Source organism: Procambarus clarkii, chromosome 6 (genome assembly GCF_040958095.1).
Source record: "Procambarus clarkii isolate CNS0578487 chromosome 6, FALCON_Pclarkii_2.0, whole genome shotgun sequence".
Taxonomy (NCBI): domain Eukaryota; kingdom Metazoa; phylum Arthropoda; class Malacostraca; order Decapoda; family Cambaridae; genus Procambarus; species Procambarus clarkii.
Genome location: NC_091155.1, coordinates 29,772,752 through 29,787,612, shown reverse-complemented (window position 1 = coordinate 29,787,612; position 14,861 = coordinate 29,772,752). Strand labels below are relative to the sequence as shown.

At 45.5% G+C, this 14,861-nt stretch overlaps 1 protein-coding gene across 7 annotated transcripts in view; it reads right to left on the bottom strand.

Annotated features, from left to right (window-relative positions):
* Window positions 1-14,861, bottom strand: part of LOC123753977 (transient receptor potential channel pyrexia) — an 80,294-nt gene that overhangs the window by 6,978 nt on the left and 58,455 nt on the right. For 5 of the 7 annotated variants that reach the window (XM_045736027.2, XM_045736028.2, XM_069307743.1 and 2 more), the window contains 2 exons: window positions 533-2,570; window positions 143-311 (listed from right to left, as the gene is read on the bottom strand). In XM_045736027.2, coding sequence (XP_045591983.2) covers window positions 143-311; window positions 533-2,570 — 2,207 coding nt within the window. Of the gene's footprint in view, window positions 1-142; window positions 312-532; window positions 2,571-9,927; window positions 10,372-14,861 lie in introns of those variants that run through there. The other 2 variants (XM_045736030.2, XM_045736031.2) reach the window with 2 other exon arrangements.

The following is a 14,861-nucleotide window of genomic DNA, read 5'->3' as shown; positions in this document are numbered from 1 at the left end:
TAACACACTACAGTATGATATTGCCGTAAGTTAACCAAGTGCCCAAGGATTTGTATCAGTCAATAAAATTTTTAAGCCTCATTAGTGATGTTGATAGCATAAAAGAGTTGAGTATTTAAGCTTAGAGGCAAACCAGCTGTACCTCATCAGCAGGAGCCGGCTGTAAGATAATGTTGAAGCTGATGGTGAAGGCCAGAAGGAGAGCACCATACAGGAAAATCAACTTGAGGAAGTTCCACGACACGTGGCGGAGCATCGTGATGTAGATGGCGAGGGGAGGCGCCCGCCCAAGGATCAGCACAAACTCATACCTGTGAAATATGACAAAACAATAATTTGCTACTATGTAGTTTCACATTCCATTAGGATTAATAAATTTAATCTGTTTTATATTTTTATAAACACAATGCTGTATTTATTTCTTATTTAGAGCTAAAGCATAGAAGTTAGTGCTATAAATTATGTTTTCAGTTTGAGGACAGCAATGGTATTGGTACTGCAGATGCATGGTGGATATATGGAGGGAACTTACCAAGCAACAATCATAGCCCAAGCAGCAAGGTGTCGGGTGACGTCTGCAGCAAGATTTGTTGAGCAAAGCACTATTACCACCACCACTAAGAACCATTCCAAGTAATTTTCGATGTTCTTGAGGTAAACATCCCGGGAGAACACAATCTGGAAAACCTCTCTGATGAATATGTATATTGTGATCGGAAGGAGGAAAGCCATTAGGACGTTCACAGTAACTTGCTTATTTTCAATTCTTTCATCTATGGTTTTATTGGATGATCCAGAATTAAGATCATCTATGGTTCTATTGGATGATCCAGAATTAAGATAACTCTCGGCTTGTGCTTCAAGTATGCGTAAGTCTTTTATACTGTAAACAAATGCTGTGAGAAGAATGACAAAAAAGAAGTAAATTCCTAAATTGAGAAGATAAAGAGGCAGAGCCTTGCGCCACTTTGCATATAAGAGGATTTGTACAAGTGGATGTTTTATAGCATGTCTGTGTCGTTTGCTCCTACTAATGTCCATTAACGTTTCTGCCTCATTTATACTCTTCTGCTCTTTCTTTAAGCTATCATCTGCTGGAGGCACAAGGAACCTGTAATCAAGTTTCAGCATGTAGTCTTCACTGAGAACATTGTTAGACTCAGAAATCTCATTATTTGCCGGGTGGTGTTTGATACAGCCATTCATGGCTCTTTCTAAAGTTGCTGGCAAGAGTGAGTCCAGAATACTGGAATGGTGATTGCCTGGTAGTGTACTATGTGCACCAAGGAAAGCCCCTTTGCACAGGAGCTCACTCATAGCCTCCTGGTTGTTGAAGGAAGCAGCTACATGCAGTGCAGTTTGACCCATGTATTCCTGATTGATGTTCAAGATAACATCATCTTGCATCAGTCTCTGCAAACATTTTGAATGACTGATATCAGGATGAATGTTCTTCTGTTTCTTATCACTTTCCATTAGTTTCTGGATAATACTGAAGGTGTAATCCTGAAAATCGACTGGTTTAGTGCCACCTTTCATTTTATCAATGATATGATTGAAAATAGACACATGACCTCGAGAAGCTGCTCGATGAATGGGAAGTTCATTTCTTGCTCCAAGTGCCCAAGGGTTTGCACCAAATTTGATTAAAACTTGTACTAAATCTTCATTCTTTAAGTCTACAGCACGGAAAAGAAGAGTTTGTTGTCCTAACCTACAGTTAGCTGCAGCATGTCTCTCTTCATCTGACTGATTTTCAAGGAATATCTTTATATCCTCACTACCTTTCCCCATTAATATCATATCCAGGAATTGTGATCTTGCAGGTCTTTTAGGAGCAGACATTCGTTCACCACCCATCAGGACTGCATGAAAGGCCTGCTTTTGGTGTAGAATTTCCTCAATAGAGCCATCTCCACCATCTTCCTGAAGAGAAGCACCTGCTTTCACTAGTTTTCTGCATAAGCTGATAAGACCACCAGTTCTAGAATCTCCATTACCCTGAGGCAACTTTGAGGCAGCTAGTGCTAATGGTGTGAGCACTGCATGAGGCTCCAAGTCAATGTCTGAGTGAGATAAAAGTAAGTCTAGCAGCTCTTGCAAGATTTCATCAGACTTAGCTCCTTTTGCTGTAATGTTGGTCAAGATATGCAGCACAGTCTGACCTTTGTCATTGCGAGCATTAATATGGGCTCCAGCCTTAAGAAGCATCTCGGCAACTCTAGGGCGTGCTTCTGCCACTGCCACCATAAGTGGTGTTGTCCCATCTTGGTCTGGAGCATCAAGGACTTCTTTAGGTGGGTTTGCATCTAGTAAAACCCTCAAACATTTGAGGGCTCCTTCTTTGGCAGCAACGTGGAGTGATGTTGTAATAAGTGCTGATTGTTCTGCATTAAGCCGAGGTCGCCACACAGAGTTTGCACCCCATTTCTGCACCAAATTACGCACACCTTCTTCTTCATCACGTTTAAGCAGAGCATTGACATCATCTGCTTTCAATTCTTGCATCTCCAGAGCAGACATGAGTGGCGTTTTCTGCTGGTTCTCCACGTCTGCCACCATCACTAGCCCTATGGAAAAAACACCTTATCTTATAATTTTACACAATGCTTAGTTATAGTTATCTACTCATAAATATATAAATGTTAGTTTTTTTTATTTTCTCAAAATAACAATTTAGGAAATTGAACTCATCCCATGTGTGACTAACTACTGCTTGAAATGAGTATATATGATGAACTTTCAACTAGCTTTTAACCTATACTGTACTCTGTACTCCTCATATAGAATAGGTTGACAGGACACTATTATAGTTGCAATTACATTATATGTAGAGAACTTACTCATTTATGGTATATTCACTGACACGCCAACAGTAATTTTGGTACACACACTAATACTCACACGAATACACATACACACCAAAGCTAGTTAGATTCACCAAACACACTACACCACATTTAACACACAAAGTTAGAGAAGATTCAGAGGTATGCCACCAGACTAGTCCCAGAGCCAAGAGGTATGATTTACGAGGAAAGGCTATGGGAATTAAACCTCACGTCCCTGAAAGTCATAAGCATTAGGGAAGACATGATCACCACCTACAAAATTCTCAGGAATTGACAGGGTGGACAAAGACAAACTATTTAGCATAGGCAGAACACAAACAAGGGGACATAGGTAGAACCTTAGTAGTCAAATGAGCCACAGAGACACTAGAAAGAATTTTTTAAGTGTTAGGGTAGTTAACATACAGAATGCACTATGTAGTGATGTGTTGGAGGCAGACTCCATACACAGTTTCAAATGTAGGTATGATAGAGCCCAATAGGTTCGGGACCCTGTACACCAGTTGATTGACAGCTGAGAGATGGGACCAAAGAGCCATATCTCAACAATATGGCTCTTTGACTGGGACTGTTGTTGTTGTTGTTATAGATTCAGCTACTCGGAACAAGTTCCAAGTAGCACGAGCTATGGTGAGTCCGTAGCTTACCTGGCACAGAAGCGGGGCAAATAGCACGGGCTATGGTGAGCCCGTAGCGGACTTACCTGGGTGTGTACTAGTACACACCTAGTGTATACTAGGTGTGTACACCAGCCTACAGTCCACCAGCAAGCAAGACATGGGCAGAGGAGGATTTGGTTGACAAACAAGAGCTCTGTAATTACTTCATACACTCAGGAATATTGGAAAATATTCTTGTGCTGTACCCAGATTTTGGTAGTGGGAGCTAATAGATCAGCCTTACATTTTATGTTCTCCCCTGATTTTCAGTCAGAGTTGATTTGTTGTTGTATCGGAGCAGGTATCTTCTCCCCTGATTCCATGTATGACTAACCATCCTGTGAGATGGGAACATTAGATGAACTTATAGCTAGTTTTTGATCTACACTGTGTAATCTTTCATATAGAATTGGGTAGCAGCACATTGCTCTGTATACCTAAGCTTGTTAATAATAATAATAATAAAAAAGTGACTTGATCACAAAAACTAAGTAGATTTGTTACAAAGGATCTTTCTGTTCGATAGTGTTTAATGGTATATTTCCTGTTGTCGCAGATAGGATGCCTATCTGACCTTATCTTGACCTTATTATCAAGATACCTTATTATCTTGACCTTATTATCAAGATACCTTATTATCTTGACCTTATTATCAAGATACCTTATTATCTTGACCTTATTATCAAGATACCTTATTATCTTGACCTTATTATCAACATACCTTATTATCTTGACCTTATTATCAAGATACCTTATTATCTTGACCTTATTATCAAGATACCCTCAGGCCGATCTACACCACCTGTCCCAGGATGCAAACGACAGCATTTGCCTAACTCACGGGTGCCTATGTACTGTTAGAAACATCCCCAACTATTTCTGTCCCGTCCTTGGACAGAACCCCATGATCTTTGATTACGAGTTGGGAACATAGGGAGAGGAGGGGAGGCGACGGAATGAGTTGGGGGTATCTGTTTACAGTACTGTTAAGTAGACAGAAATATCAGGTGAAAGGAAACGTGTCTAACCATTTCTCTTCGCTCGGGATCCCCGGTTGTGAGTCGAGAACATTGAACACTGTACATGTTCAGTCTACACTGTACAGATCAGTTGGTCTGGCTGTAATTATCCCGTCAGTAACAGGGCCTGTAAGATGCTTGTATCTCTGAGAAAATATAGATGTATATACATGTTCCTCTGAGACTATAGACGTATATACATGTTCCTCTGAGACTATAGACGTATATACATGTTCCCCTGAGACTATAGACGTATATACATGTTCCTCTGAGATTATAGACGTGTACATGTTCCTTTGAGACTATAGACGTGTATACATGTTCCTCTGAGATTATAGACGTGTATACATGTTCCTCTGAGATTATAGACGTATACATGTTCCTTTGAGACTATAGACGTATATACATGTTCCTCTGAGACTATAGACGTGTATACATGTTCCTCTGAGACTATAGACGTGTATACATGTTCCTCTGAGACTATAGACGTGTATACATGTTCCTCTGAGACTATAGACGTGTATACATGTTCCTCTGAGACTATAGACGTGTATACATGTTCCTCTGAGACTATAGACGTGTATACATGTTCCTCTGAGACTATAGACGTATATACATGTTCCTCTGAGACTATAGACGTGTATACAGTACTGTACACGTAGCTCTGAGACTAGAGGCATATACACGTTCCGCTCGGTTGACACAGTGAGTGACCGCAACAATGATGAGACCCAGATCAACCACCTTCTCACCATTAGGCTTCTACTCTCCCACACACTCTCCACTAGACGACACCTCTCCCACACACTCCCCACTAGGCTACAACTCTCCCACACACTCTCCACTAGACTACTACTCTCCCACACACTCCCCACTAGACTACTACTCTCCCACACACTCCCCACTAGACTACAACTCTCCCACACACTCTCCACTAGGCTACAACTCTCCCACACACTCCCCACTAGGCTACAACTCTCCCACACACTCCCCACTAGACTACAACTCTCCCACACACTCTCCACTCGGCTACAACTCTCCCACACACTCCCCACTAGACTATAACTCTCCCACACAATTCTCCACTAGGCTACAACTCTCCCACACACTCTCCACTAGACTACTACTCTCCCACACACTCCCCACTAGACTACTACTCTCCCACACACTCCCCACTAGACTACTACTCTCCCACACACTCCCCACTAGACTACAACTCTCCCACACACTCTCCACTAGGCTACAACTCTCCCACACACTCCCCACTAGGCTACAACTCTCCCACACACTCCCCACTAGACTACAACTCTCCCACACACTCTCCACTCGGCTACAACTCTCCCACACACTCCCCACTAGACTATAACTCTCCCACACAACTCCCCACTAGGCTACAACTCTCCCACACACTCTCCACTAGACTACAACTCTCCCACACAACTCTCCAGCTTCCTACCCATTATATCCACCATCCGTAAATAATCTCAGCACTCCAGCGCCTCCTGTCGTCTTGCTTCCACACTTGGGTACACATGGGAGCTCCTCACCCCTCACAAGACTCTTGTATCTGGCGACTGGGGCTGTTGTTGTTATAGATTTAGCTACTCGGAACAAGTTCCATGTAGCACGGGCTATGGTGAGCCCGTAGTGGACTTACCTGGCACAGGAGCGGTGCTGACTAGAGCTGTCCCTGCTCTCCTACATCCCTCCCTGTGGTCTAGAATAGCCTGCCCACCCACCTCTCTCACACATTTATTGGCTTTCCTTTGTCAAGTTTCTAGCAATTAACATTACTTGTTTATTTGTTATAATTATCGAAGAGCCTCCGTTCCTTGTGATCCTTGAGCATAAATCCTTGCTACAGCCTTAGCGTATATATACACAACACCGCTCCTGTGCCAGGTAAGTTCACTACGGGCTCATCATAGCCCGTGCTACTTGGCATTTGTTCTCAGTAGCTGAATCTAAAACAACAACAACAACTTAGCGTATATCTAGTTCCCCAAACCCATGATCACTGGACACCTCCCACACTGAGGAGGAAGGCAGAGGAAGAGTCGTAGACAGAAATCACAGAAAGTGGGCTTTAAAGTAATGTTCACAAGTATTTATGGAATCACAAATGTCAAATGAACCCAGGGGCAAGAACCCAGGAGAGTGTGGCTGTAAGTGCACTCACAGAAACAAATATCCAGTTAAGAACACCTAAGTCTTGGTAAGAATAGCAAGGTACGTACACCCAATTAAGTTTACAGGTGGAATATAATTAAGAATACCAAAGCCTTGGTAAGAATACACCGTTAAGAATACTGAAGAAGACTGTACGAGCACTCAGTTAAGAACAGTCAAGTAAGAAAACTTTGCGATGAAAACAAGTTATGAACAGAAAGGAAAATAAATTATTTAGTATGCAAGAAAGAACACCCAGTTAGAAATAGCCAGGTACGGACACCTAGTTAAGAACAGCCAGGTACAGTAACCAGTTAAGACCATCTGTGTAAGAACTCGCACTGTTCCACCATGACTGACGATCAGTCTGGCGTGAAGTCATCACCACAGCCGAGGAACTGGACGATTATGAGGCCCAGTGATTACGAGGGGAAGCTGGATGGTAGAGAGCGAGTTAGTTTCTTAGCCTAGACAGCCAAGAAACGTACAGCCCTACGGCTCATCTGATACCTTCTTGGCAGCAAGTAGTTGCAAAACCTTATACAAAAAACAAGTTTCCTTTGATCTTGAGTACGTCCCATTTCCTGGAGGGCCTGACCCCATCATTTATCAGAATTCTGGACAACGTACAGAACAATGCAAAATTGGTTCATCTCTGGTCTTGACCCTTTCTGGTTGGGCTGAAGGCCTCAGCCTTCAACATCAGAGAGATGTTGGCGGACTTATGAACATTAGCCAGCACAGTTGGCTCCTGGTTCATTCTTTACCTTGCATGATAGTTACTTAGGCTTCAGACGAGCTGATGCAGGATGCACTCTGAGCTTGTAGTTTCAATGGGAGCATCAGCATAATTCTTAATGAAACCTGACCTTAACTAAACCAAAGAAAAGGTGAAAATATCTATATCTATTCTACGAGAGAATGTCTGTTTGTCTGTCCAGAGTTGGGTTAAGATGCTTGGGGCTAGCCTCATCCAAATTTGCAGGGGATAATAATCTGGGGTAGGGGACGGACATAGGCTGGTCGAGGGAGGCTTAAGTTAAATAAATACTTTACGAATATTAGTAACAATAAAGGCTAATTAATAATTAATACTCATTACTCACATTAATACTCACTTAATGAGGGAGAGGGAGAGGGAGAGGGGAAGGAGGAAACGGGGGAGCCAAGGGGATAGGGACGAGGGGTCAAGGGGAAGATTGGAGAAAAGGTGGATCGGCAGGAGAGAGGAGAGAGAGTCCATCTCGAGCCGCCGGGTACTCCCTGGGGGAAATGGTATGGGGTTCAGGATGGACATAGGCTGGTCAAGGAAGGCCTAAGTTAAATACTTTAAGAAATATCAGTAAAAATAAAGACCCCCCCCTCCCCCACACTATTTTTCATGGAGTTAAAGATGGAAGGCGAGTGTGAAATATGGCGTGTGAATAACGCAGAGTTCAGTGCTTCCAAGTCCGGCTTCTGGGCGGGTCCCGCTCGGCGACGCTTACAGTGCTTACAATCATGTTACGTTTTCTCAGTTATTTTTTAAGCTATAACTATAACTTTAGTGGCAACATGTTCGCAAATATTTCTCCAGAGAATATATACGATAGAGATAGGTACATAAGCAGATAATGATAGATAGAGATAGACAGATAAAGTTTAGGCAATGCCGGGTACCCCTACAATATATATATTTTTGTATATATATATACAAAAACAAAATACGGTCAGTGATCGCTGACCTCTAGCGACTGACGCTCCGTTCACTGAGCTGTGACCCAAGCGCCTGACGTTGTTGTTGTTTTAGATTCAGCTACTGGGAACAAAAAGTTCCAAGTAGCACGGACTATGGTGAGCCCGTAGTGGACTTACCTGGCACAGGAGCGGTACTGTTATTAGCGGCTCCCCGTTCACCGAGAGCTGACCTTAGTGTCTCCCTTTTAATTATTAATTTTCTTCCTTTTTCTGGGTGCCGTTGTCTTTCCCGGTCCGGTTTTTGGGAGGTTGAATAAAACAACCTTATAACGGACACTCGGTCCGGATTTTAAGACCAATCAAGGAGATACGTCCATAACCTCTAGTGTCTGCTCAGTTGTGTGTCATATCCGGCAGACAAGACTGGCGCCAGGATATGCCTCTATACCTTTGACAATAGCACTGCCCAATATAAATAATTTAACTCAATTCATTAACCAGATAACGAACCGCAGGTGATATCCTAAAGCAGAAATGAACAGGTACAAGCAAGCCACAATAACCAGCGTATACCATATGGTTATGGTCTGCCTCATCATGGTTTAAGTGTTAGGGTCGTGTCTGTGCAACATTGCTGGAACTGTGAAAGTCTTGGTACTAATATACTTTCATTTGTGCCTCGGGTGGTGTGTGTGGTCAGTACACCCACCCACCCCTGGGGAGGGCTAGGAGCAGGGCGACCCCCACCCAGCTGGTGGTGCTAGGAGCAGGGCGACCCCACCCAGCTGGTGGTGCTGGGAGCAGGGCGACCCCACCCAGCTGGTGGTGCTGGGAGCAGGGCGACCCCACCCAACTGGTGGTGCTGGGAGCAGGACGACCCCACCCAGCTGGTGGTGCTAGGAGCAGGGCGACCCCACCCAACTGGTGGTGCTGGGAGCAGGGCGACCCCCACCCAGCTGGTGGTGCTGGGAGCAGGGCGACCCCCACCCAGGAGGATCAGCCGGCCTGCCTCCAAGAATAACCTAGCAGCCCCTTCCCTAGTCCACACTCTCTCACTCATCACTCTCACACTTCAAAGTGCAACATACACTCTGCACATCTTTCAGAAACAAAGAACATCTTGCCAGCCATTCCGTGACCTTCAGGGGAAAGCCACGTGCGCCATCTTTGATCCAGTGGCTAGTCCGGGAGAGGTGTGGGAGACACTGGAGTAGGACACTGTAGGAGACCACATCACTGCTACGCCTCCTTCAGCACCCTCAACACGGCCCTCCACCCCCCAGGACCAACACACGCCACAAATAACGTTGCCAAGATGGCTGGGAACGCGGGATGGCGTGCCTGCGCAGATCGGCACTCGCCTGTGCGCCACTTCGGCACCTTATAAGACTAACACAGCACTAACACGGCACTAGCACAGCATCGCACTAGGCAAACAGAGCGGTACACAGATGCAGAGAGCCAGCATCACAGTAATGAGGGTGTGGTAATATATACACACGAGTGAGAGGATGCAACAAGCAATCCCTCCACCATCAGTCCCCGACTTACCTGACCTCGCCCAACCCTCGCTCCGGGAAACACACAATTACTGCACAAAATGGGTCTGCGAGGCACACAACTCACAAAACTCGTTTTGCTAATGCGTTAAAAGTCTTTAATTTTAATTTACACAAAATAGAGACTTTCGCAAGATAATTCCACCAGCGAACATGGGGTGGATGTGCGCCATATTTTCCGCGCCACCCCACACGAGTGCACTTCTCACCCGCAAATTGACTTGTTAATTAATGCATTTAGCGAGTATCTTATGTGAAACTGTCCATGGATATCTTACCGCTAAAATTGTTTCCGGCACCAACTACTGTTTATTGCGAAGAGACGGAGGCTCGTGTGCTCGTTTCTGACGGTCCCCCGAAACTGACGCGGGTTGGCCGCTGCCTGGACCGGACGCAAGGGGGCGCTGTTGCCAAGTCGGTTTTCACTGGCACTATGTAAAGGCCACGTTTGGCAACACTGATTGCTGTATCATACCTGGATTTACTTGGCTTGACGTCATCAGGAGAGGGGGGCTTACATGTTGAGACCTGGACGTCACCTCCAAAATACATTCAGAATCACTCGGCCCCTTTGGTTGTTCCCGGACCAAACTCAACTCATCATCCATCATGTGGTGTTGTTTGTAAACCTTACTTAACCGCCACGCATTATGAGATAGACAGGGATATCAGTGACTCACTCATCCAGCTCCGCGGGTTTTTAATTAGAGACCTTACTCTCCATAAATCATGGGGTACTCAGGATATGCCCCCTCAGGTGCATTAGGCTACTAATCCGGCATTGTAGGTGTTATTCATGGTCGTCAGTCACTCACCAGTTAAACTTCGTGGATTACTTAGGGACCTGACTCACTCACCCGGCATCCAGTACACCATCCGAGGACCACCACCTGGGTCGTACTAAGACACCTTGGGACAGACTCCCGAAATGAACATCACTTGGGACATGCCGTTTGGGATGGTACACAGCATGGGACATGCAGTCAGAGACAGCACGTCGCTTGGGACATGCCGTCCGGTACAGGACATCACATGGATGGGTTTTCTTGCTGTGGTCTAGTAATTGAAAAGTCTGGAGTTTAATTCCCCTGAGATTTAAGGGTTGTGTCCAGATCGGTGTGAGCGATTGTGCTGAGCGTACCAACCCACACACAAGCTTCTCTCAAAGATCAGCTTTAGCCATATGAGTCAAATATACCCTCCTTGACTGGCCTGGGTGGTGACAGTGACTCCAGACCCACGAATGGTGCGATTCATAAATACTTTCCGTTCCATGATAGTGGGCACCCTGGCTGTTCTTGCTGAAGACTCAACCGGTTTAAATGCGAGACTATGAAATATCTAATTAACATTAAGTAATAAATTTATCTCATATTTCATCATCCAAAATTAGTCGATTTTGCGTTTTACTGTTATTGTAAATATTAAATACCTGATCTGTTCTGTCGCAAAAACTAGCGACTTTAATAAGTTAATTTGTCCCATACTTCATTATCACTTAAAGCTTATATATTATTTGCTAAATTTCCTGAAGAACTCATATACGTTAACTTCTCGTTTAATATCAAATGTTCACCCCATTAAACCTATAAATGATTTAACAAAATTATCTATAAATAATAAAATATTTATTAAGTTATGCCAGCAACACTTTCCACACTTTAGTAAATACACATCTTCTGAAACTGTTAATGTTCGGCTGTATTTTTTTTAATACAATCTATTATTACATTATTAAATTATTATTAGTACAATGAGCCAGTAGGGAGGTAATGAGGCTAACGCAAGACATTGTGTTAAGAGTAGGTATTGTCAGACGCAAGAGCAGGTATTGTCTGACGCAAGAGCAGGTATTGTCAGACGTAAGAGCAGGTATTGTCTGACGCAAGAGCAGGTATTGTCAGACGCAAGAGTAGGTATTGTCAGACGCAAGAGCAGGTATTATCTGACGCAAGAGCAGGTATTGTCTGACGCAAGAGTAGGTATTGTCTGACGCAAGAGTAGGTATTGTCAGACGCAAGAGCAGGTATTATCTGACGCAAGAGCAGGTATTATCTGACGCAAGAGTAGGTATTGTCTGACGCAAGAGTAGGTATTGTCAGACGCAAGAGCAGGTATTGTCTGACGCAAGAGCAGGTATTATCTGACGCAAGAGCAGGTATTGTCAGACGCAAGAGCAGGTATTGTCTGACGCAAGAGCAGGTATTATCTGACGCAAGAGCAGGTATTGTCAGACGCAAGAGCAGGTATTGTCTGACGCAAGAGCAGGTATTATCTGACGCAAGAGCAGGTATTGTCAGACGCAAGAGCAGGTATTGTCTGACGCAAGAGCAGGTATTATCTGACGCAAGAGCAGGTATTGTCAGACGCAAGAGCAGGTATTGTCTGACGCAAGAGCAGGTATTGTCAGACGCAAGAGCAGGTATTGTCTGACGCAAGAGCAGGTATTGTCAGACGCAAGAGCAGGTATTGTCTGACGCAAGAGCAGGTATTGTCAGACGCAAGAGCAGGTATTGCCAGACGCAAGAGCAGGTATTGTCAGACGCAAGAGTAGGTATTGTCAGACGCAAGAGCAGGTATTGTCAGACGCAAGAGCAGGTATTGTCAGACGCAAGAGCAGGTATTGTCAGACGCAAGAGCAGGTATTGTCTGACGCAAGAGCAGGTATTGTCAGACGCAAGAGCAGGTATTGTCTGACGCAAGAGCAGGTATTGTCAGACGCAAGAGCAGGTATTGTCTGACGCAAGAGCAGGTATTGTCAGACGCAAGAGCAGGTATTGCCAGACGCAAGAGCAGGTATTGTCAGACGCAAGAGTAGGTATTGTCAGACGCAAGAGCAGGTATTGTCAGACGCAACAGCAGGTATTGCCAGACGCAAGAGCAGGTATTGCCAGACGCAAGAGCAGGTATTGTCAGACGCAAGAGCAGGTATTGTCAGACGCAAGAGCAGGTATTGTCAGACGCAAGAGCAGGTATTGTCAGACGCAACAGCAGGTATTGCCAGACGCAAGAGCAGGTATTGTCAGACGCAAGAGCAGGTATTGCCAGACGCAAGAGCAGGTATTGTCAGACGCAAGAGCAGGTATTGTCAGACGCAAGAGCAGGTATTGTCAGACGCAACAGCAGGTATTGTCAGACGCAAGAGCAGGTATTGTCAGACGCAAGAGCAGGTATTGTCAGACGCAAGAGCAGGTATTGTCAGACGCAAGAGCAGGTATTGTCAGACGCAAGAGCAGGTATTGTCAGACGCAAGAGCAGGTATTGTCAGACGCAAGAGCAGGTATTGTCAGACGCAAGAGCAGGTATTGTCAGACGCAAGAGCAGGTATTGTCAGACGCAAGAGCAGGTATTGTCAGACGCAAGAGCAGGTATTGTCAGACGCAAGAGGGTTGGTAACCAAAGCAATAGACAACGCAAGGTTGAAAGGCGGAGCCCAAGAACCCCGCCAAACATATAATATATATCAGAAAAAACATATAGGTAAATTACACCATGATTCACCCCACCTGGGACACCCCATTTGGGACACCACGCTGGACACATCCCACCTGGTACACCCCATTTGGGACACCACGCTGGACACATCCCACCTGGGACACACCTGGATGGTGTCCCAGGCACCGGACTATTGTTAGTGGTCTGTTATACAAAGAACAACTGTTAGCGCCCGTTGGGACAAAAGATATAAGGAGCGATTGTTAGCGCCCGTTGGGAGAAACAAGTGAGGCGAGGCACTGGAGAACGCGCTAGAGGCCACGTCCGCCTCTGTGCTGCTCTTGTGCCTCTATACTCAGCTTAGTTTTAGCGGGAGAGGTACAGGTGACGGGGAAAGTTATAGAAATGTGGAATGTGCTTGATAGCTGGCGGACTGGCCGCCTTGCTGACACGATGTTTGTGTGTTTGGTCAGCTGGTTCGATTACCATCTCAACTATCTAACCGCCACCCTCCCTCGTTCTTCAACCTCTCCCCGCCCCTCAAACCCTTCCCCTTCAACCCCTTCCTTGTTCTTCCCATCTATATTAACCTACTTCCTTCCATTACCTCAAACCCCCACTGCTGCAGCTCCCCTGCAACCAAACCCTCCCACTTACATTCACCCTCTCCCCCTACGCCTTCTAGTCCATCAAATATCTTTCTATTCGTTGCTCTCTCTCTCTCTCTCTCTCTCTCTCTCTCTCTCTCTCTCTCTCTCTCTCTCTCCCTCACCGTGCTCCTCAGCCTCCCACGACCTTTGACTCTTGACCCTATGACCTCTCCCTCCGCCCTTCACCTCCGGAACCGCTCTGGCATCTTAGCATCATGACCTCTTTCTCTGCCCTTCCCACAACCCACTCATCCGCGTCTCCCTCCTCCCATCCACCCCACTCCGCCTTCACCCTCTACTCCCTCTCGCATGCCAATATCAAATAGTTAATCTGCGCGTGTTTATCTAACCGAGTCTTCCTAGTTCTTAAACTATCCCCACTAGCACATTCACTTAGTCCACTGTCTCCACTAGCTGGAAGACACTGGAAGAAGACGTTGTAGAAGCCACCTCCACCCACACTTTGAAAGGATTGGTATGACCCGTCCTCTGAACTCCACCTCTCATCTTCCCCTCTCCACCCTTCAGCTTCCCCTCAGTTCGCCCTCTCCGCCCCTCTGTACACCTGTACAGGCTCGGGCTGTGGCTTGAGGTGGACCTCCACTCTGCAGGTGTGATGTGCACTAAGCAGGAGCAGTAGAGGAGCGTGGAATACTGGTGCTGATACTGCTTCTGCTAGTAGTAGAAAAAGCCCTTATGAGCAAGACTGCAAAATACCGTTTTAATAGTAGTGGAGGGAAGGTGGAGCGTAGTGCATGAGGGCACATGGCAGAGGACAGGCACCAGACCCTTCCTCTCTGCCTCATTTGCATACAAGGCACGTCTGTCTGTACTTGTAACA